The sequence below is a fragment of the Plasmodium yoelii genome, assembly GCF_900002385.2.
Source record: "Plasmodium yoelii strain 17X genome assembly, chromosome: 8".
NCBI lineage: Eukaryota > Apicomplexa > Aconoidasida > Haemosporida > Plasmodiidae > Plasmodium > Plasmodium yoelii.
Genome location: NC_036180.2, coordinates 856,953 through 879,168, shown reverse-complemented (window position 1 = coordinate 879,168; position 22,216 = coordinate 856,953). Strand labels below are relative to the sequence as shown.

At 21.4% G+C, this 22,216-nt stretch overlaps 6 protein-coding genes across 6 annotated transcripts; 2 read left to right on the top strand and 4 right to left on the bottom strand.

Annotated features, from left to right (window-relative positions):
- Positions 1 to 267: 267 nt before the first annotated feature.
- PY17X_0821800 (conserved protein, unknown function) lies at positions 268 to 2,268 on the bottom strand (the record flags this gene model as incomplete). The annotated part of the gene is made up of 1 exon (XM_721573.2): positions 268 to 2,268. The coding sequence occupies one exon, from the start codon at positions 2,266 to 2,268 to the stop codon at positions 268 to 270; it is 2,001 nt and encodes a 666-aa protein (XP_726666.2).
- Positions 2,269 to 3,923: 1,655 nt separating this feature from the next.
- PY17X_0821700 (conserved Plasmodium protein, unknown function) lies at positions 3,924 to 8,330 on the bottom strand (the record flags this gene model as incomplete). The annotated part of the gene is made up of 1 exon (XM_022955723.1): positions 3,924 to 8,330. One exon carries the CDS (start codon positions 8,328 to 8,330, stop codon positions 3,924 to 3,926), a length of 4,407 nt encoding a protein of 1,468 aa, XP_022811962.1.
- Positions 8,331 to 9,333: 1,003 nt separating this feature from the next.
- On the bottom strand, positions 9,334 to 10,347 carry PY17X_0821600 (conserved protein, unknown function; the record flags this gene model as incomplete). Its single annotated transcript, XM_722892.1, has 1 exon — positions 9,334 to 10,347. The coding sequence occupies one exon, from the start codon at positions 10,345 to 10,347 to the stop codon at positions 9,334 to 9,336; it is 1,014 nt and encodes a 337-aa protein (XP_727985.1).
- Positions 10,348 to 11,338: 991 nt separating this feature from the next.
- Positions 11,339 to 12,501, bottom strand: PY17X_0821500 (conserved protein, unknown function; the record flags this gene model as incomplete). Its single annotated transcript, XM_022955721.1, has 2 exons — positions 11,339 to 11,778; positions 11,967 to 12,501. 2 exons carry the CDS (start codon positions 12,499 to 12,501, stop codon positions 11,339 to 11,341), a joined length of 975 nt encoding a protein of 324 aa, XP_022811961.1.
- Positions 12,502 to 13,423: 922 nt separating this feature from the next.
- Positions 13,424 to 15,208, top strand: PY17X_0821400 (uncharacterized protein; the record flags this gene model as incomplete). The annotated part of the gene is made up of 1 exon (XM_722890.2): positions 13,424 to 15,208. The coding sequence occupies one exon, from the start codon at positions 13,424 to 13,426 to the stop codon at positions 15,206 to 15,208; it is 1,785 nt and encodes a 594-aa protein (XP_727983.2).
- A 1,614-nt stretch (positions 15,209 to 16,822) lies between these two features.
- On the top strand, positions 16,823 to 22,198 carry PY17X_0821300 (reticulocyte binding protein 2; the record flags this gene model as incomplete). Its single annotated transcript, XM_726167.2, has 1 exon — positions 16,823 to 22,198. The coding sequence occupies one exon, from the start codon at positions 16,823 to 16,825 to the stop codon at positions 22,196 to 22,198; it is 5,376 nt and encodes a 1,791-aa protein (XP_731260.2).
- Positions 22,199 to 22,216: the final 18 nt, after the last annotated feature.

Sequence of the window (22,216 nt, the reverse complement as noted above, 5' to 3'; positions counted from 1 at the left end):
TGCAGCCAAAAATGTGTACGTATATATAATCATTTTTTTTTTTTTTTTTCAATTTTTTAATTTTACTTTTCTTTATTTTGTGCATGCATAATTTTCAAAAAGCATTTTACGTGTTCTACACAAAGATGCAAAAATTCTAAAAATTTAGATAACACTTTAATGTATAATTCGGTTTGGCAAATATTTCAAAAAAAAAAAAAAAAAAAAAAAAAATATAAAACATGATAAATAATTTTTAAAAGATTTAATAATTTTATGGATATCTAATTAAACTGTTTGAGCCCATGATTTTGCTTTAGCAATACAATCATTCAAAAATGTGGTCATATCATCTTTATTTTCATTTGAGAGTATAACATTTAATTGAGGTTGATTAATAAATGAAGCATTTTTAAATGATAATAATAGTTTCTTGATAATATTTTTGTTACTAAACTTATGTAATGTTATATTTATCGAATTCCAATTTATCATTGTAGTTCCTCTTTCTGCTATTAACTGTATCCCAATATAATATTTTGTAGATGTAGCAATTTCTAAAGGTTGAACATAATCAATTCTAGCTTCGATATTTTGGTTAAAATTTTTTATATTTACATCTATTTCATTTTTACATGATATATAAATATCTTCTGGAATTAAACTGATAGGTTCAGTTCCATATATTGGTCTATGTGCATATACTATTACTTTTTTTATTACCCCTAATTGAACTGGACACTTAATATCAATAAGAATTGTTCCAATTTTTTGATCTACACATTTTAAATCAAATTTAGGATAATATGCATGTGTAGGATAATATTGAGGAAGGGTTGTATTAGAAGAAGGTGACGAATTTTGTTGCGAATTTTGTTGAGATTCAGGAATTTGAGAATTATTTTCGATACCAATTAGAGATAGATATGGAGCTGAAGGTCCTGGCTCAAGTGTTTTTAATATTTTTGTTCTAAATTCTTTTTGACAACCTAATATAGCTAATGATGCTTCTTTAAATGCTGATTCAGCTTTTTGTTTCCATTCAGGATTTGGTTCTTTATCTGGATGTAAAATATGTTTTAATCTTTTACCAAAATATTTTAATTGATCTTCTGTTATATTTCTTGGGTTAATACCTAAAATATAAAATGAATGTTTTTTAGGAGAATTTTTATCAAACCAAGTATATTCATCATATCTATCAATAATAAATTGTACTGCTTTTCTTTTATCTTCTAATTTTTTAAGCATTTCCATTTCTTGTTGTTGTTTTCTCTGTATTTCAGCATCATAACTTATTTTAATTCTCTCTAATTTATTTTTAGCACCTAAAATATCTTTATTAGTAGTCATTTTATTTCCTAATAAGTTTATTACTTCATCATATGTTTCTTCAGTTTTTTCATTTGGTGCATCAATATCTAAATTTAAAACTGAATTTAAACTGTCATATTCTGATTTGTTCATAATTTGTTTGTACCAAAAATTTTGTTTAAATATTATAGATGTAATAGTAGGTTCAATTTGTTCTAATTTTTTTATCATTTCATCAATATAATCATAAATACGTACTTTTTTTTCATCACTTCCATTAGTGTTATTATTATTAATCTCTATATATTCTTCTTGATTAAATATATGTTTTGCTATATTTAAAGTATTTTTTATTTTATCTATTCGATTTTTAGCATGATCTACGATTATATTATTTTTCATTTTAAGTATATTATTTATAATAAATAAAAAATCTTCACATTTTGTTGAACTAAATTCTTGACTAATATTGTTTATATCTTTAAGTAGTTCTTCAATATATCTTTTTGACATTAATGTAATGAAATTATTATTCTCTATATTATTTTTTAAATCAGAATTATCATCATTACTTCCAGTTTGGTTATTATTTACATTGTCTATTTTATATATATTTTCAGAATCTATTTTTCTTTTTTTTTTATTTTGAAAATTATTATCTTCTTTATTTATGTAATTTATATTTAAATTATTAAATCCTTGATCAAAAATATTTGGATTACTAATAAAAAGTTCATCAATAAAACTTACCAATGATTTTAAAAACATATCAAAACTTTCCTTATTTAATAATAAATTTGCTTTTTTAATTATTGAATAAATAAAACCAAAAGATTTGTATATATAAAACAAATCTTCAACTGTTTTTTTATACATTAATTCTTCATCATTAAGGTCATCAATAAAATTCTCATAATATATTTTTTTTAATTCCTCATTTCCTAGGGCACATGCTTCTTCACTGTTTGTTGCCATCTTGACTGCATAATACTGACAGACTCTGTTGTATTCAAAATGTGTAAGAAAATATATAATACAATAATATTATTGCAATTTTATTGCAATTCCAGTTTCCACTTTTCGGGATTCAAATTTTAGAATTGAATATTTCAAATATCTATATAATAGAAGATGTAAGAAAATACCAGAGACGTATAATAAAACTAATACAAAAGAAAAATACTGACTGTTATGCTAGTGGAGAAAAAAAAAAAAAAATTAAAGAAATTACATTATTAACGAAAGAGCAAATTCATGTATAAAATAATATATTTTGTCATATGCACAACTTATTTTTAATATACACACTCTTATGTATGTAGCTATATATTGATTGAAAAAAAATAATATACTATTTTTTTTTATGTAATTAAATACCTTTCTTAAAACAAAACTAAACAAAAAATAATATATTACTGATTTTATTATTATATATTCATTTACATAAAAAAAATTACACACATTAATTTTTGTTTTTTTCTTCCCAAATATTTATTTTTCTCGTTTTTTGTACATAATTATTATATATTAATTTCACAGCATATTTTTGTATTATTTTTTGGAAAAAATATACACTTTATATCTTTTTTTTTCGTTTTTTTTATCTTGGCTTTTTTTTTTTTATTTCTCTGTGAATATACTTTACATATATCCCAGTAAATTATTTCACGCTAATATTATCACATTAAATATATACATGCATTATATATATATGATGAAATTACTATGATGTGTATAAATTTACCTAACCTCTTCATGATAATATAAATTTTTTTTTTACCCTTTTTTGTATATATGGATTTTTCTCTTTTAAATTTTTTTTTTTTTTTTTTTTTTTTTTTTAAGATCTCTAATCCTTAAGACCTAATTATTTCACTAAAATGGAAATATGTTTGCATTATACTTATAAATCCTTTCCCAAAAAATAAACATAAATAAAATACACAATATAATAAAATACACATATAAATAAAATAAACATATAAATAAAATACACAATATAATAAAAATACAATATAATAAAATACACAATATAATAAAATGATGCAATCGTTACTTATAGGTGCATCTGTATCGCAAAGTCTCACACACGAAATACTGTAAATGTTTTGTGTGAAAAATAAATTTATTAGTGAATTATAAAGGAAAATATCATAATGGAAAATACGGGATAAAATATTTTCTTAAATTAATAAATAAAAATTTATAATATATAAATTACTAACATAAGTATGAACCCTTTCGAATATCTCGAAAAATAATATTTCGCATTTTTAAATAGTTGTAGATAAACCCATTACATATAGCTAGTTTATTATTTTCTGCTAATTAAAAGAAAATGCCATCAAAAAAATACTTACATAGACCACGACTCAAATGTAAAAAAGTGATGGAAAAAAAAAAAAAAAAATAATAAATAAAGTAATATATAAGGCAGAAATAACTCATGATAATATCGTGTGTACCAATTAGTATGAAATAGGCATATACTTATTCAGATTATACTAATTTTAGGAAATATTAATTAATGAAATCATATTTTGAAATATATTCTCGATCGATAATATAACATATATCACACACACATTTGAATATATCATTAACATTTGTTACATTGTATTTCTATAGTATTAATACATTTTAAAATATTTGATGGCATGATTTCCCTTTTTATTTAATTCGATTGATTCTGATGAAAATGATTTCAATTTATTTTTTTTTTGCATCAAAGTTTTCTTATACTTCTTTATATCAAAAATATCCTCTTTTAATTTGCTGGTATTGTTAATATTTTCATAAGCTGAATTTTTTGGGTTCCATTCCATAGAATATATATTTTCGGGAATAGTGTTAAATATATTATTTTTAAAATTTAATAAAGAATGTTGATCTTGCATATATAACTCTCTTAAATATTTTGGTAGATCATCATTTTTGTTCATATATTTTTTATTACATCTACTTGTATTTACATAATATTTTAAAAGGTTCGAAAAATCAGAAATATTTATGTTATCAATAGGATCATTAATTAAAAGTTTATCATTTCTTTGCAATTCATTTAATAAAGACAACTCTTGATTATACTTTTTCATAACATTAAAATGTTTATTAGAAACCTGTAACGTTCCTAAATTTTTATTTTCCAAATTAATAATACTATTTAAACGAGCATTTATTTTGTCGAATTCCTCTGTTTCATCTATGTAGCTATATTTATCATTTTTTTCTTTTAAAAAAAATATATTTTTTCCCATGCTATTATCACATTTTGTTACTTCGATTGCACTACTAGTTGACTTAGACATAAAATTGCTTTCGTAATTTCCATCATTCGATATCTCACTCAAATGGTTAATCAAATTTGTTAATCTTTTCATAACACTTTTTATGCGACTTGTCATTTTTTTATTTAAAATTATTTCTTTATTATTTTCAAAGAATAAACATTTTTGTACGTTAATATTTTTTATTATTTTATTAATCTTATTATTACTACTTATATGATCTTCGAAATTATTTAGAGGTTTACAAATATAACTTAGTTTGTCTAAATATTGTAAAATTAACCGAATGTTATAAAGCCTATCTATCCCATTCCTTACTAACTCTTTTAAATCAATCTTTAGTCTTTTTATTAAAAAATAATAACTATTATAATTATTTATTTCATCATTCTTATTATAATATTTAGTATCTAGGCATTCTTTTTTATAACTATATATACACATTTTTTTTTTAAATAAAATATTATTATTGTTACTGCAATTAGTATCAATAGTATTCTTATCATGTTCTTCATTATGCATTACTTGACCATTTTGTTCCTTTTTCTTTACATCATCATTAGTATATGTTATATCACTAGTTCCACTGCTATTCTTACATTTTATATTTATCGATGATTTGATCAAATTATTCATTTTTGAAGAAAATAATTCAATATCTTTCGATGCTAATGAAGAAGATAAACAATTTGTATTCGATGTGGTTATATTATCTAGAGAATATAACAGATTAGACATTTTACATAATTCTATAAAATATATTTTTATAATAACAGATTCAAATTTTGTAACTTCGGTTTTATTTGTAAGATTCAATATCATTGGCTTAAGACTTTCAATAATTTCTTTTATTAAAATTATAACTTGTTTCAAATAAAAAAAATCACAAAAAAAACAATCCTCTTTAACCTTTTTAATTAAAAATATCAAACTAAGCATAAAAATTTTTATCTTTAATGCATGTCCATTGGGATATCTTCCTTTTTTAATAGAAATATTTAGCATATTTTTTAATTTATTTGAGTAAAAAATTATAGAATTTAAAACATAAATTATTTTATTTTCAGAGTTTTCGTGTTTCTGAAAGAGTGAACGTTGTTGTATTAAATTCGATTTAAATAACTTATTCCCATTTGTGTCCTTCCAAATTTTATATTTTATGGAAGAACCATTTTTTAAAAATGTGTTAATCAATTTTATGCGTTTCTCTTCTTCTTTCATATATTTACTGTCAAAAAATGAATCATTGCTTTTACTTCTTCTCATATTAATTTCCCTTTTTATTGGAAAAAAATAATTATCATGATCTACCATATCATTACGTATTTTTTCCATATCTTCAGAAAAATCCCCCATCTGGCTATATTTAATTCGATTTTTATTTGCACTGCTGATCATATTTGTATTTATTTTTTCCCTTTTATCTTTTTCTTCCTTAATATTAAATTCACCTCCTTCCATATTCCCAATATTTAATATAGCATTAATCCTTTTTAGAAAATTTAATGTTGTATCGCTATCATTTTTATCAGACCCTTCAAATAACAATTCTTGGATATTTCCATTGTCTATGGAAAAGCTATTACTAAATGGTCTTTTAAATTTTTTTTTAATTAATTTTATTACTAGAATATTCAGTAATTCATAAAATAATTTTTTTTCATCATAATCCTTTAAATTATTTGAAGATGTGTCATTTTTATTATCATCCACTACAATAACATCATGTTTGTTTTCCAATTGTAGATCACAACAATTTTGTTTTTTACAGTTATTTTCATTGTTATCTGCAACATCAGCATTCTTGTTATCTTTTAAATACTTAGAATCACCCCTTTTTAGTGTAGAAGGCTCAGATGATAGAGTGGAAAAATTAGGGCTTAAATTTGGGGTATCCTTATTATTATTAACACAACCATTATCACTACATTGAATAATTGTATTATTAATAGGTGCGGAATGCACTGTTTTTGAATTATTTTCCTCGTGAATTCCATTAATATCTTTTTTATTAATAGAATTCAGTTTAAAATTTTTTTCATCTTTTTCATCTTTTTCATTTTCCACATGTCTTATCGGTTTTAAATATTGGTCTTTATTAATTGTTTCATCATATGTAACATTTTTCTTTTTTTTTATATAATTTATACTATTTTTTGAATCATCTTTTTTGTTAAAATTCGAACGTACAATGTCTTTTCCATTATATATATTATTTATTTTTATTTTTTTTTCTATACTGATTTTATTGTGTCGAAATTTATTACGTTTTTCTGTATTCTTAATTAGGATACCATTTATCATTTTGTTATTCGTTACATGTGGGATTATTTTTCCTCTAAATTTAATCTGTCTTTTTTTTAGTTGACTATTCTTTCTTTTATATACTAATATACGTTTTGATCGGGTATTAATTTTTTTTCTTGAACTATTAATATTAGTACTAATTTTAAATTTCTTGGCATGGCTCTTCTTAATATTATTCATATTCTTAATTTTTTTTGTTTTATTTTCTTTTTTAATTGTCATTTTTTTCTTCTTATTAGAACTTCTTAATTTCAACTTAGGGTTTTTTGTTTTCCCTTTTTTTGTTGTAATTTTTTTTTGTTTCTTTTTGTTTTTTACTAAAGCTGGCGATCTTCTTTTAATTTTTCTAACTCGTTTTTTCTTTCTTTTATTAATAGTTTGATTGGAATTGTTCACAAATTTCGGTTTAGATTTTTCGTCTAAATCCAATAAACCAGGTACACTATTAGAGAAGTTTTTTGGTTGTTCATTTGCAGGAATAATAATTGTTTCATTAATAGTATTGCATGATTGATTATATTTGCTTAACCCTCCTTCTATTCCATCGAATTTTTCGTTTTCTTTTTCATTGCCTTCACTTTTTATATCAATATATAAATGATCCATTAAAGGCCCTACCGTTTTATCTTTCTTATTATCATTGTGTGTATTGATAGTTGATGTATTCTGATTAAATTTTATTGGTTGAAAATATATTTGATTATTTTCAAAATTGGGATTGTCATAAATATACATTTTCTGATTATTTATATACTCATTCTTATATACAATATTGTCATAATTCACACTTGTATATACTTTTTGTGTGGGATCATAATTGTTATTTTTACCAAAATCATTTTTATAGTTAAGCTTATTTCCATTTCTATATATTTTATACTTTATAATATTATTTTTGTGTTGTGTGTAATTTATGTTTTTATTGTCATTTCTTTTATTAATTATTATACCTTTATTCTTCTCTTCTGTTAAAGTTTCTCCTCGTGGTGTATTATCTATATTTATATGTGAAATATCCTGAAAAAAATATTTATCTTTTGTATTATCATAGTCTAAATTTTCATATAAATGTGGTAATCTATCAGTTTCATGCATATAAATTTCACTACTTACATTTGTATTTTTTTCTTTATAATGTTTATTTAATGAAGAAAATGTACTATTATCTATATAATCTCCATATGTACTATTAATGTTATCATTATTCAAGCTTGCTTTAGATAATGTATTGTTTTGATGATAGCCACGATTTATATTATTTTCATGTTTAATGCTAGCTTCATTTTTATAATCCCTAATATTATTTAATATAATGGAATTATTACTAAAAATTAATGAATTAGCATCACTTGTATTACAACAGTATTTTTTCAAGTTAGACAATATGTTGCAAAACTTAGTCTGATTATGATCGGTGTAACCCATATTTGTATTTTCTTTCATATTAATTTATGTATTTTTTAGATGAAATGTATATCATGAAAATTTTTTTCGTGTCTATTAAAATTTTATGCATTTATTTTTGGGTTAAGCATCCTGTAAATAAATTATAGTAAATTTTTTGTTAATAAAGTTGCTTATAATGCAATACAATTAATAAAAAAAGACACATGTGAACATGCTTTGGAAGAATATCATAATTCATATATAGTATTATTAAATGATAATCTCTTACGCAATATTATTTTTTAAAGTTGTTTTATTTATTCATTTAATAATGTGGATATAAATATTACAATTTTTCATTAATGCTTAAAATAGTTAAATGGTGCAATGTTGACTTTAGAAAATCTTTAAAATTAAAAATTGTTTATTATATAACAGTTCTCAAAAGAATAATTATATATAATAAATAGGTTGGAAATAATATAATTTCTTCAAATATGCATACATAAAAATATTTTTTTTAATTTAATTATACATATAAATATGTAGAAATCTGTTTGGTGTTGTGTATAAACATGTACAAATAATAAAAATATTCAATTAATATAAAAAAAAAATTAATGTGGTTCATATTTTTTTTTAGGTTTGCCATATTTTTATGAACAATTCAGATAAAATAGCTTTTTTTTTTAAATATAGCTATAAAGTGAAAAAAAAATTATACAATAAATGGAGAAAATAAGAATATATATTTTTTTTTTGTGAGATATAAAAAACATTTCATTGCACACACATATAACAAAAAAAAAGACAACGATAAATTGACAAAATAAAATAACAAATGTAATTATAAAAATTATTTATATATTATTTCATTTGTTATTTATATCGTGTTCTATATTTAAATTTGATTTAACAACGTTTTCTTCATCCATATTTATGTTTCCATGTTTTAGTTAATATATAATAACATTAACAACATAATTAGTAGCTAAAAATAATTAAATAAATAGATATATCCAAAATACGATAACAAATATACATATGTTTGATTTTTGTTTCACGACCATGGAGTAAAATGCCGAAGTATACGCAAAATAAATATATCTGAACTATCTATTGATTGATAAAAGAGTCCATCGAATTGTGTTGTACGTTTGATAAAAAAGAAAAAAGAGATCATAATAAAAAATATAACGTTGCTTCCAATTGTAAATATTTCCGAATATTTATATAAATCGCTTTTGTGTATATTTTTGTCATAAAAATCTTCGATTTCTATTGGAGTATTATTTAAGCATCCTGATAATTTTAAACCCTTATATTTCTCTAATAACTGCTGATTATTTCTCAATGATTTGTATAAAGTGCAAATGTTAATATTATTAAAAGTACATTGTGCATAGTTTTTATCATTAAGATCTGGAACAAATGCAAAATAATTATTATTTTTAAGATAATCTAAACTATTGCATCTTTTAATGAAATTTAGTGATTTACTATTTGATACATCATCAGTATTTGAGCATGTTGCTGTTTTACTTTCATATAATCTACAATTATTCACTATATATGTAGCTACTGTATTAATACGAGGTTTACACCATAAATTTGGTGTAGCATATAATGTAATTAAATTAAATATGTTTATTGAAAACCAAAATACAATAAAAATTGCCAATGCCCATGGGAACCATTTAACAGTACATCCTATTCTTTCCATCCATTTTCCTAATGACATGAAATCATTTATAGTAAAATTAGAAAATATTGAGGTAATTCGTGATAAAAAAAATGAAAAAATGCTTATAAAGCTAAGTAAAATAAGAAAAATTAATAAACCGTTTAATACAAAATTAATATGCTCAAGTTCACAAGAATAATTTATAAAAAAATCGAAAGATTTTATAAGATGTTGAAATATTAAAGTAAATATAACATTTAAAGCAGTAATTATTGTTAAGCAATTATAATAAAAACTAACTCTCCAATTTTGTCTTCTATGGTTCCAATTTATATAAAATGTATTTATTATTTTAGCTAGACCTTTCTTGTTATGTGTTGTATCATCCATCTTTTCCGTTGACGTTTTAATTTGTATCGTTTTTATGTTTATGTATGAATATATATCTACATACTACATTCTAATATCTATTAACTTTCAAGGGTTTATCTCTTCATTATATATATATGCATACATACACACTTGCATATATGGGTATGTGCGCTATTATGTATATTTATTTCTTCCTTTTCAAACCTTCTCATCATTTAATAAAGTTATTTTTGTGTTTTTCGATAACCAATTTTTTTGATTTTCATTTTTTTATATATGTCTTTTGGATCGTTATTATATGCGCATTTTACTTCGATTTAATTGAGGAAAAAAGAAACTAAATAGTGCAGTTTAGTGCAATATATAAAATATGGGAAAACAACCAAAAAAAAAGTGTCGTTTATTCAAAATTAATATTCCCAGAAAGCATACATTTGATTATGATACATAGCTAGGGAAAAATATAAAATAAGAAAATTATAAAGATAAGACCCTATTTCGTTAAAATTGTATATATATATACATATATATATATATACATATTGTATAACAATTTAATTAATGCGTATTTAATAAATATGGTGTCGAGTAAATCAAAACTGTTGGTTGTGAAATATTAAAAAAATACAATTTTTTATTAATATGGGATGAAAAAATGGTTAAAGTTTAATAGCATATTTTTTAAAACAAAAATTGATATATAATAAGGAGGAAAACATGTATGTTTAACATAATAACAAAAAAAACATGTCGAATTAAGTGAAATAATAATAGAATACAAATTCTAGCATAATTTGTATTATTGAAAATGTTCATTAATATTGTTTTATGGGGGTGGTGAGCATATTATAAATTATTTACTTGTAGAAGGAATAATACTCACTTTTATAGTCAAAAAGGTAATAATAAAATAAATACATATAAAAATAATAATTGTAATATGATATTTATGTGAAATATAGGATCTGATTTTTTTATGAGAATCTTGTACTGTAAAGAAAATGTAACATTATTTCCATACATCAAAAATACGAGTAAATCTAAAAAAAATGTTTAGCCTTTCACTATTGATTTTAAATGAAGAATCAATTGGTGTATTTACTCTTATAAGAATAAAAATAGCAAATAATATAATAGTTGTGAAAAAAAAAAAAAATATGAGAGATAATGAAAGCAAATAAATATCACTTTTATTATAAGTATTTTCTAAAAAATAATCGTCTGGAGCATCTCCGGAATATTTTGAACAATTTGAAAAGGGATCCAATGTTATTGGTTTATTTTTTAAAAAATCAAGAAAAGTGTTACATAATTTTTTGTCTTTTAATGTGCATGATGTATCAGATGATGAACGAACTAGATACAAAAATTTGTGCACTTTTAAATAATTTAAATCACTACAATATTCTTTTGATTTAATGTTTATTACATCGTTCGGAATTTCGCAACCTACCAAATTGTGAAGCAAACATATATAAAAAAAAAAAAAAAGTAAAAAAAAAAAAAAAAAAAAAAAATAAAATAAAATAAAAATAAAATAAAATAAAATAAAATAAATAAAAATATGGATATATTCCATCATATATTATATATATATATGCATATATAGAGACATAGTGTATGGAATGAGAACTTACCTGCAACGTCATTCTTGACCAAAAGGCAATTTGTCAAAGCGTCCATCCCATAATTGTTATATTTGGGACTACACCATTTATTAGGATAAAAAATAATACTAAGTATTGTTATTAATAAAAACCCAATCCAAGAAATATATATTAATGATAAAATCCAAGAAATATATTTAATTAAAAACCCTATGATAGAATAATAAATTCCTAAATTAAAGAATTCACTATTTGTAAATTTCGAATATATATATGTTAAACGTGAAAAAATAAAATTTAAAAATCCCATTAAAGATATAAATACTAATACAATCACATATGTGTTTTGTATTGATGCTATATTTGCAACACTACATGAATGATTAACAAATTTTTCTTGAGATATTAAAACTTTAATTATTAATGTATATATTATACCAAATATTAGTAATACATAAAAAATATTAAAAAATAAACTATATCTCCAAATATACTTTTTTTTATTCCAATTGGACATTGCATATTTGTTTTCTATAAAAGAGTTCAACTTTTCAAGGTAAAACATTTTATTGGCTAGTTGTGTGCGCTTTATTTTTTTGTGATTATATATTATTTATTTCAAAAAAAAAATTAAATATGTCTACTAAGTGACATTTATAAGATATATTCAATAATTTTACTACATTATATATAGCAAATGAGGAAAAAAGGGAAAATATGTGATATTATCGAATATATGAGAAATTATTTTCAAAGCATAATCAAGAAGATGAAATTGCTTAATAAAACATTATGGCAAATAATATATTTCTATGCTAATTTTTCAAGCTGCAATATTATGTGAATTTCACAAAAAAAAATATGCCGTTACATTTATTTTGCTTTTTATTTCGTTTTTTATTTTGCTTTTTATTTTGTTATTTTTTTTTTTATTTCGTATTTTTTTAATATACTTATATTCTTCAAAAATTGCATTTTTGGAAAATGAAGACAATAATAGTTTTTTTTTTATTTAGTAAGGATAAGTCATAATAAAAAAGCACACACATATGTATGTATATGTGTTATATAGAAAGAGAAATATGTTATTCTACCCGTTTATGTTTAAATATTTTTACGATAATTGTATTATTCTCAAAAAAAAAAAAAAAAAAAAAAAAATTATTACCTAAAGTTGCTAAAATGAAAAGCCCTCTTATGTTATTAACTCCTATAGAAAGAAATAAATGTTTGATATTTGGCAATATAATATTCGTATAATTTTTTTTGAAAAAATATACACAAAATTAACATACAATTGGTATACAAATAAATGTCAAACACTTATATATGTGTAGTATTATTTATATATTCTTTTCATCTTTTTAAATAAGAATTATTTCCCTGTTTCCATGCGAAAAAAAACTGAAAAAACTGAAAAAATTTACTAAGTTGTGAAAATCATCAAAAATGTTGAGAAGATTTAAGGATATGTCATAACAAATTTGATGAATGTTTATTGTATTTTTTTAATTTTGATAATAAAAAAAATATATGCTTATAGATCTTATATATTGAAAAAGGAGGGGGGGATAAAAATGGGGTATAGAGTAAAAATCGATAGAGAGACAAAATTAAGTCGAAGAAATAAAAAATGTTCAAATATTGCTAGTTCAAATATTATGAAAAATAAAACCGCGGCTGCAAATAGAATGATAAGCCAACCCATTGAGGAAGAAAATGATTTAAGAAGAAAAAAAAATAAGATAAATAAGATGAATAAGATGAATAAGACGAATAATACGAATAATACGAATAATACGAATAATACGAATAATACGAATAATACGAATAATACGAATAAGATAACGAATAAAATAGAAATAAAAAAGGAAGTACAATATGATACCCCTCCTAAATTGATAAACAATTATAATTCTAAAAATTTGAATAGTGATAAAATAAGTAAATCTTTTACTAATTTAATAAAAAATTACAAAAATAATTGGAGGATATTAAATGTTACACCAAATGATCTACAGTTAAAATATTGTTTATTGATTGGCCAAGAATTTCATTTTAAACAAGTAGAAAATGATTCTTATATTGGAATGGTAAATAAAAAAATATATTTATTTAAAGAAACTTGTGATAAAATATTATATCAATGTATACTCGATACAAATAGGAAAGCAAATAATGCAAATATGGAACATTGTAATGATTCAAAAAAGGAAAATAATGATATAGATATTTATGAATTTTTTAATTTATCTTTTCCTTTAGAAGATCAAATAAAGGAATGGATAAAAAAAGACAAAAGAATGGAAGAAGTATCAAATAAAATAAAAGGTTTAAGAATATTAAAAAATGATTCTGTTGAATCATTTTTTTCATTTTTATGTTCTACTAATAATAACATACCAAGGATAACATTAATGATTGATTGTTTAAGACGAAGATATGGTAAATTTATTGCAACTGTGATATTTACAAATGATGATATAATAATATTTAACGAAAAAAATGAACAAGATAATAAAAATGATGTATCTAAGATTAAGACAGAAATAAAACATGAAGATGCTGTTTTAGATAATTGTTTAAAAAATTCAAATATACAAAACATATCTAAAGATAGATTCAGTGAAAATAAAATGTTTTATGAAAATATAAAAACAGAAGTAAAAGAAGAAGGGAAAAATAAAATATTCCATTTTTATAAATTCCCAAGTATAGAAACAATATCAAATTTAAATGAATCTGATTTAAGAAATTTAGGATTTGGTTATAGAAGTGGATATGTTATAGAAAGCGCAAAAATGTTAAAACGTTTAGGAGGTGAAGAATGGATAGAAAATTTAAAAAAAGAAAAAAAAACAAAAGAATGTATAGATAAATTAATAAAATTCCCAGGAATTGGGTTAAAAGTGGCTAATTGCATTTGCTTATTCGGTTTAAACAGATATGATTGTATCCCCATAGATACACATATTTATGATATTATATATAAATATTATAGAGATATAATAGATGCCGATATTGGAAAGGATAAAAGTGAGAAAAAATCGAATACTCGAGCTAAATTGATTACCAACAATGATAATGTTAAAAAAAAAAATAAAAATTTGAAACATACTAGACTCAGCGTAAAGCCTCAAAAAAAGGCATTAACTACAGCATTATATATAAAATTATTTACAAAATTAAAAGATATTTTTGGACCAAATTGTGGATGGGCACAAACTATTTTGTTTGCTTCTGAACTCAAAAAATTTACACATTTATTTTAGATTCTATTTCATTGCCTATATATGCATACAAGTGAAGATTGGCAAATTATAAGGATTAATAATTAAATAAAATTGTAATAAATTATAAATACCTGTCAAAAATATAATATCCTATTTATTTGTTTTCGTTTATTTTTAGTAGAAGTAGAATACGTACATATATATATACATACATATATATATACATACATATACATACATATATACATACATATATACACATACATATATATACATACATATATATATATACGTGTGCAATCGTCTTATTTTCAGTCTGAGTATAAATATTTTCTCAGAAAAAAAAAAAAAAAAAATTTTAAAGAAACATGTCTTTTTATATTTATTATAAAATGGGTTTTAATTAAATAAATTATTTGGATAAGATGTAACGTTGACTATGTGTATGCATATAATAGGTTCTCTTTGAAGGGGGTGTATATTTTTTTTAAGCTTTAAGATTTTTTTGAATTTTCTTTTTCATAAAGTGTAATATATTTTGTAATTCTTATCAATTTTATCAATTTATAGTTATATATATATTTTTTTTTAATTATAGTTATATTTTTTTTTTTAATTTTAACAAAAATGCACATGAACTAATATTACTTGGTAATTTCCACTTGTTATTGTATACAATATTTTTTTATTATTTTGATACAGCTTTTTTAATTGATAACAAATATAAGTAGTTTGTTTTATGTTTTTAATATATAGATGGATTATACAATTTTATAATAATTTTTTTTTTTAAATTAAAACACATTATGATAATTATAAGTTATGTCATTTACACATTTCATATTTACGCAAATCATAAAAAGGTATATCCTTATCAATAAAAATATATATTTAAGAATATTTTTTGGAAGTATTTTATTGATATAATTCAAAAAAAAATATAAATATGTTTTTTTTTTTTTTTAATTATCAATTTGAGGTAATATTAAAAGAGTAAAAGTGTAAATCAGGAAAAAAAAAATTAAGTCTTGGCAAAATTTTTATACGTTTAATATAAATTATGAAATAGCTATAAAAAAAAAAAAAAAAAAAAAAAAAAAAAATGTCACGAAATGAAGAGGGTTAAAATGGATTAATGAAAGCATATATTAAATTGTAGTTAAAAAAGGGGCATACAAAATTTGTATTTTTTAAATGATTGCATTTGATACTTTTTTCTCTTTTACTCCTTTGTTAGACGAATACCATTCCGTTCTCATTTCTCTTATAAGAAAAGAAAACGAGAAAAAAAAAAAAAAGAGAAAAAACATACCCAGATAAATATTTATATGTTTAATTGTTTATTATTTTTTGTTCTTATTTCACAAACTTAAAGAGCAAATTGTGTTAGTCAATTTAAAAAAACTTCATAATTCTTTATGTATGTGTGTGAATCATGCACACTTAGAAGCTTTATTAAACTAAACAAGAATATTGAATCGGATATATAAAACCAAAGGCCTTAGATAGACATATATTTGTGTATATATTTGATAAGAAAGTAAATACACATAATATGTACATAAAATAGAACCATTTATATAGCTACATATGTAATGCATATTTTGAAATGTAAAAAAAACAAAAGATATAGAAAATTCCCAGACAGGCAAAATGATGAATTATCACAAATTAAAAAAAAACTATGGTGATAAAAAAAACACCAATAAAAATAATAATGATAATTTATCAAATTTAACAGATTTAAAAATAAAAAATGATAATATACATATCCAAAATATTGTAAGAACTATATATTATGTATATACAAATAAATATGATGGAGAAACTTGTTTTTCATATATAAAAGACGTATTAAAAAATATAATAAAAGGGGATGTATATGATGTTAAAAGAAAAAAATATATTAATGAATATTGTATATATGAATTGTGTTCAAGAATAATTTTAAATATAATTAAAGGAAGTGAAAAAGATGATAATTTAAATAAAATTATGGAATTTTTATTTGATATATTATATTATTGTGATATATTACAAAGTGAAAAAAAAAATAAACAAAAAAAACGAATGAACAATGGTGGGTTAGATAATTCTGATGATGTTATACAAGAATATGAACTGATAACAAAATTATGGAATAGATTATTAAATAATATATTTCTAAAAGATAAAAAACAAAGAATAAATTTATGTAAAGTTATAAAATGTTTAGTTAAAAAAGCGTGTGCATTACAAATAGATGTATCAAATAAATTATGTAAAAAACATGTTAATATATTTTTATCACTTCTTAATGATAAAGATCATAATATTCGAATTTTATGTTTAAATATTTTAGAACCGTTTCAAGATTTCAATACCAGAGCTAGCTATTTAAAATGTCTTGATGATATAAATAATAATGTTAGAATAAATGCAATAAAAAATATATCAATCAATGTTGATGATGTTACAAATGCTGGTGATACAACAACTGGTGGAAATAATTATGAACTGTTAATAATTTTAAAAATTTTTCTTGTTAGAATTAATGATATAAATCACAATGTTCGTATAGCTATTTATGAGAAATTAAAAAATTATTATTTTTATATTCCATCTGATATGAAATTTGAGTTATTATTATCTGGTCTTAATGATAAGGATAAATCAGTTAGAGATAGTTGTTATAATATGATTCTACATTGGGTTCAACTATTTGATGATAAAGTAGAGAATCTGTTATTACATCTAATTAGTAGTGATATAGATAATGATATTATTGTTGAGCAAATATGTAAGATGCATCTACATAATGTAAAAAAAGGATCTATAAAAACCATGAGTATGGATTTTAGCGATGTTAAACAAGGCTATAGATCTACTTGTGAATATTTTAAAACTATTAATGATAGTTTAGAAGAAAAAGAAAATAATAAAAATGATAAAATTAATACAAATAGTAATGAAGTTGAAGATATTGAAAAAGACAATATCGAAAATACAGGACCATTTAATGAAGAGTGGTTCAATTATTGTATAAATAATTTGTTTTCTCTAAACACAGCAGAATTATATATGTTTAGAATTTATGTACAACATTTTTCTACAGATCAAGAAAAAGAAAAAATAGATGCTTTAAATGTAGTTAACACTATTTATTATTATTTAAATTTAAGCAAATTTAATGAAAAATTATATTATAGTCGAAAAAATTACATAAATTGTGTTGAGAATGATAAAAGAGATCAAGAAGAAAATGTTAATATGATTTGTACATGTGGAAAAAATAAAATAAATATTAAAATGTTAGAAGAAAATAGAAAACAAAATTTTATTCAGACTTTGAAATTTGATGATAATTATTGTGATAAATGTATTTATTATAGAGCTGTAAAAATGATGAATCAAGAATGTGATGAAAATGAAATAAATTCTGATTCAAATGGAAAAAAACAAAATGATAATAATAATTCCTGTCCATATGAATATGTACTAATAAATGAAGATAATATTAATGAAAATTATCAATATATTTGTAATATTAAAAATTTACTATTATTATGTAAATATCTAGATATAATCGAAATATATCAAGTAGAAAAAATTTTACAATGTTGTTCTACTATATTATTAAAAGGTCCATTAAGAGAAGTTATAATCAAATGTATGTTAAATAATACTGGTGTAAATTATTATAAACTCCAAAAAGGGCATATAACATGTGCTTATTGGTTAAGTAACAGTTATATATATTCATGTTTAGAATTGCTAAAACAAATGATATATATTAAATATAAAAATTTAAATTATAATGAAATAGAAATAAATTTTACTAATCATATTTTAACAATTATATCAGAAATTAAAGAACCATTTGAAAATACTGATAATGATTCAGCATTTATGGATAATAAAATTAACATTACCAAACATTCTGGTGAAGAAGAAGATATGGATCTTAGTCCTTTCGAAAGAAGACGGAAACAAAATGAAGAAGAAATGAATCTTAATGAATTAGAAAAAAAACAAAATAAAAAAAAAAGAAATAGTACTGATATGATTCAAGGTGTTAATAAAGATACAGAAAAAAAAAATTCACTTAGTATAACATTTAGTAGTATTATGAATGTAGAAAATGATATTATATTTGATATTATTCGTAAAAAAAATTTGAATACATTGTCTATAGAACATTTATTATTATTGTGTAAAAAAATGCAACACAAACTTGATGTGACCGAAGCCAAGATAAAAGATTTGACTGAAATGGAACGGGAAAGAAATAATGAAAATGTCCAAAAAAGTAATGAAGAAAATAATAATAGCACCATTTTAAAGGAGAGCGATGGAAATGTGATTTCAGTTTTTCATGAACAAATTATCATGAATACTCAAATATTTTTAAAACAAATAACAATGTTAGGATTGTTAAGATTAGAATTAAAAAGAAGATGGTTACGTATTTTATTTATTTTAGAATGTTTTTTATGCAAAAGTAAATCTCATTGTTCATTTGATTCAGGATTAAGAGAATTTCCAAATGAGCTTTTATTACCAGCTTTAAATTTTTGTTGTTCTATAATGCCAGAATGGGATGATAAAGAAATTGAAGATCAATTTTATGATATAATTGTATCTAAATGTTTAGGCAATTGGTGTATGTTTATTAATAATGATGATGAATTAAAAAAACAAATTTATGCATATAAAACTGCTATTGTAGATACATGTGAGGTTTTAAATAATTGTTTATTAAATATTGAAAAGGTACATGAAGATATTTATCCTAATATATACAAAAAAGCTAGTATAGATATAATGAATCAACTTGATGGACGAATAGGAAATGGTGGTAATTATTTTATTGATGAAGATAATCAAATAGGAGGAAAAAAAAAATTAGATAATGAAGAAAATAAAATAGGAAATAATATTTTTTATGAATATAATCCACCTAATGAAGGGTTGTTAAATTATTTTGCAACAAATCAAAATGCATGGTATGATTATAAAGAATTATTAGAAAAATTAGAAATAAATACATTAAGATGTGAAATATATATATGTGTATTAGGAGATTTATTAATGACACATCCACATTTAGGTAATGATAAATTAATTATAGAAGCAATAGAAAATTTATGGGATTATTTATTTGGTTCTATAAATACAAGTAAATATATTCAATCTATTTCATTACGTGTTTGTTGTAAATTATTATTAACAGAATATTTAGGTAATTATATTTATCAGTTAAATAATGATGCTTTATATTTATTAATAAGAAATTCATCTGGTAAATTAAGAGCACTTTTTGAAATGTGTTTTTTATTATCTCCATCAACTTATAATTGTGTTCAAGATTTTAAAAAAATAAGTACATATAATATTACTAATATTAATTGTCATGATAAAATGTTTTTATTATCAATTTTTTCAATGTATCCATCAATGAGTAACACAAATATGTTAGTTTTTCATTACACACTTGAAGATATAATTATAAAAACAAGTGAAGGTGTTTTAAAATATAAACTGAAAACAACAAATTTTACAAATATATTAACATTTATGATATTTACAATTTTACATAAAGCTAATATCGAATTTTTATGTCTAAATTTTCCAAAATATATTAAATGGATATTATTAATTATTATTGAAAAAGGAATAGAATTAACAAGCAGATCAAATATTATACAACTTTTATATAAAATTATTCAAATATATCTTTTCCACAATATAAAAGAAATGAAAAATATTACTAAAACAAATGGTTATCAAAATAAAGAAGCTAAAAAAAGAGGACGTAAAAAAAAACAAATAAATAATAACACAGGAAATGATGATAGTGATTCAGAAAATGGAGAAACAGATTTACTTGCAGATTCTATAGATGGAATTGAAGGTGAACATAATAAAGTAGAAAATGATAAAGAAAATTCAACTATTTTTTTTAAAAATGCACAAAAAAATGTAAATGATGCTTTAAAAGACTTAAGGACATTTTATGTGTTAATAAATTTTTGTATGCATTCATCTGATATTTTAAAATCAAAAAATGAAATTAAATATTGTGAAATATTAAAGGAAATAATAGATAAAAAAATAGAACAAACAAAAAATTATTTTATAAAAAAAAAGTTAACAACTAATAATGTTGAAAATGGTGATACTGTAGATACAGATGAAAAAGGAGAAAAAAATGAAGAAAATATTACAAATGGAAATATTTTAAATTTAACCGAATTAAATTCATTAAAAGATGAAAATATTTATGAAGAAATTATTATAAATTATTCTAACTATATTGAAAATGTTACATCAAGAACATTTTCTTATCCGATTGTTCCAAGAACATCTTTTCATAATAATGAAAGAATGACAATAGATGACATTTTGAATCAAATTAATTCGTGTAGTATCAAAAGTGGTGCAAATAAAATAAACAAAATAAACAAAATAAACAGTACAAATAGCATAAATAAAGATCCGTTTGAAACGCCTCGAACTACTATCAGAACGAATAATGAAATTGGTAAACAAAAAAGAAATAGACAAGATATACACGCAGATATAAAAAATGATCATGATCGTGATAATTATCAAGAATTAGAGGAACATAATTTTAAGGATACCGAATTTGAAGTAAATAATGACGAAAATGAGAATGAAAATGAGAATGATGAAGAAACAAAAAGTGGGAATAGAACAAATTCAATACAAACAAATGGAGATAAAGTATATAATACAAGACGTAGTAGTTTGAGAACATCTGTTCAGAAAAAAAATAATGATTTATCTACTATAGATAAAGAAATAAAAAATAATAAATTATATGATCTTAATTTAACATCTAGTGAAGATACACCTATTAAAAATGAAAACTCAAGTTCTATCGAATATAATAGTGATAAAGATGATTCTGATATAAATGATAATAATAGTTACATTAGTTCTAATAGTAATGATTCAACAGCTATGACATTTAGGCGTCTTAATAAGCTCAGAAGAACAAGTTATACAGATGTGATTTCAAAATAAAACATATATAAATTTAAT